Here is a 2,500-nt window from a genome sequence, read left to right as displayed (position 1 = left end):
GTGTGAGTGTGTGTGTGTGTGTGTGTGTGTGTGTGTAGCAGTCTCTTGTAAGGGTGGAATGTAATCTGAATAAGGCCTGAAAGCTCCCAGGACACTTGGCCTCACGTTTGATATGGTGCTTTTTCCTTCTCTAGTTTTTTCTCTTTCTTACACACTCTCTCACACCCTCCTGGGCCGGTTCAGTCAGGTGAACTGGTGTTTTGGAGCCTTTTCCATGTACTGGAACAAAGAGTGTGTGTGTGTGTGTGTGTGTGTGTGTGTGAGAGAGAGATAGAGAGAGAAAGAAAGTGTGAGTGTGTGTGTGAGAGTGAAAATGGAGGAAGGAGAGAAAAAACATAGGAATGGAAAAGAGAGAGAGAGAGAGAGAGAGGAAGAGTGAGGGGGAGAGAGAGAGAGGAAGAGTGAGGGGGAGAGAGAGAGAGACTAATCAAATGACTCAGATTGAAGGAGAAAAGAACAGACAGAGAGAGAGAAAGAAAGAGACAGACAGACAGAGAAGTGGAAAGTGATAGAGAGAAAATGGACAGAAGACAGAAAAGAATATAAAGAGGTTGACCTTATCAGGAGTCAATCCGTGTCTTGATTTTCAGCACGGCCGTCCGTCTTTGAATCCATATCATGTTTTATGGAAACCACACAAATGTCGCAGTGGGCAGCAGCAACAGACTCCTTCAACTCCGCCTGCATTCAAAACACCACCCAACATCTCAATGGACATGATGGGCATCGCTGGGCCCCTAAGACACACTCTCATGTCTGAAAGAAACGAAGGAATGCTTCTCTGGGTCAAAATATTTTTTTTTTTTTAAAAAACAATTCAGGGTGCTCTTCAAAAAAGGGCCTAAGCTAAAGAGAAAACAGAAAAGAAAGAAACTCTACTTTAAGAGAAAAGAAAAAATGAGGCACTCCTGATAAATATAAAAAGCCTTTAATCAAAATTGGCTACATGCCAACGCGTTTCAACTATACAGTTTTCATCAGGGCAACACTCTCATGTCTCCCTTAACACTACAAGTGCTGCGAAGGTCATTTTGACTGTTTAAACTGTTAAATAAAAATACAGTCCTGCTGATTGAATATAGAGTTTAAATGACCACTTACGGCAGTTCTGTAGTAGTTCTGCAATGTTGGCACTTTTACTAGTGTTAAACAGCAAGCTATATCTAATGCAGGACAATCAAAATGAGAATGTTTACAAGAAAAAGCTGTACAGTGTCTTTTAAAGATGCTTTGTGGAGTTCAGTAAGCTCCGAGCTGTCACGTCCACACTATTACGAGAGAGCTGGGCTAGCGTGTTGGCACACTAACATGCTAACTTTATTGGATATCTGGGCAACACAGAGCAGAGCTGTTCTAGACATGATGTCAAAAACGATTGTATTTACACGCTCTGTTGCTATTTATAGGTCATTTAAACAAACAAAGCTGAGAAACATGAGCAGTGAAACATGAAGACTTCCTTCACGTTCTGTTCAGGGATGTAGTGGAGGCTAAACGCAAGTAAATGTAGTTTATCCACCTCTGAATTTTCAGAAATAGAGTTTATCCAATTCTTATTAAAGTTTATCCACCTCTCAAAATTAGTTTATTCACCAATTGCAACTTTTAGCATTAAAAAATCACACAGTATTATAGACATTCACAATATGTACACTCATCAATACCAATGACATTGTTATAAACATGCCAATAACCTCCATCATCAAACATGTTCTTTATGCCTTTTTTAAAAATCCGATACCGCATGGTCCACCTCACCGAATTCACAGAATTCATAGTTTACCCACCTCTTATTTTACCGCTACACCCCTGGTTCTGGTGATACGTTTTTTAATGTACGAACAGACAGAGTTGTGAAACTTAAGCAGGACTCATGAACGCTTCCTTCACATTCTGTTGATACGTTTTTTTGAAAAAATGTTTTAAGAGAAGAACGAAAAAAAAAATCTCGACATTGCATGTGAGCAAATGTTTGGCCAGGGCAGTGCGTGAGTGAGGATGGACAGGCGGTTTAGGCGGGCAACTACGGGGGCAGGGGGACGAGGAGACGCTGAGGCGATTTGTTCTACATCACGTTGTTTTATTGCACCCCAGCGGCAGCCTGATATGCTGCCTGACTCACTCCCAAAGCAACAGCCAGCCACCAGCCTAAGTTTAGAACAGCAATTTGACCCAGGTGAGTGTTGTGTGTGTGTGTGTGTGTGTGTGTGTGTGTGTGTGTGTGTGTGTGTGTGTGTGTGTGTGAGAGAGAACCAGATTACTGCATTCAGACGCTTCCTCGTTCCATTGAGTATCTCAACCGCCGTGACTGCAGCTACGCACTCACACGACACACAAACATATGGACAACACACACACACACACACACACACACACACACAGGAACACTCCGACACACTTCAGCCTTTATCGCTGCCCTGGCAGACTCGACAAATCGATTCTCAGGCCAGTCCAATCAATGAGGTCTCAAACGCAAGGTCAGACATGCAGAGAGAGGGAA

At 42.6% G+C, this 2,500-nt stretch overlaps 1 protein-coding gene across 1 annotated transcript in view; it reads left to right on the top strand.

Moving 5' to 3' along the window:
- The window catches only part of LOC121690330 (ephrin-B3-like), a 52,105-nt gene extending 51,914 nt beyond the window's left edge, over window positions 1–191 (top strand). The window contains exon 3 of the mRNA XM_042070815.1: window positions 184–191. Coding sequence (XP_041926749.1) covers window positions 184–191 — 8 coding nt within the window. The remainder of the gene's footprint in view (window positions 1–183) is intronic.
- Window positions 192–2,500: the final 2,309 nt, after the last annotated feature.

Source organism: Alosa sapidissima, chromosome 18 (assembly GCF_018492685.1).
Source record: "Alosa sapidissima isolate fAloSap1 chromosome 18, fAloSap1.pri, whole genome shotgun sequence".
Taxonomy (NCBI): Eukaryota; Metazoa; Chordata; class Actinopteri; order Clupeiformes; family Clupeidae; genus Alosa; species Alosa sapidissima.
The sequence above is the reverse complement of the archived record's forward strand: the minus strand, read 5'-3'. Positions and strand labels throughout refer to the sequence as shown.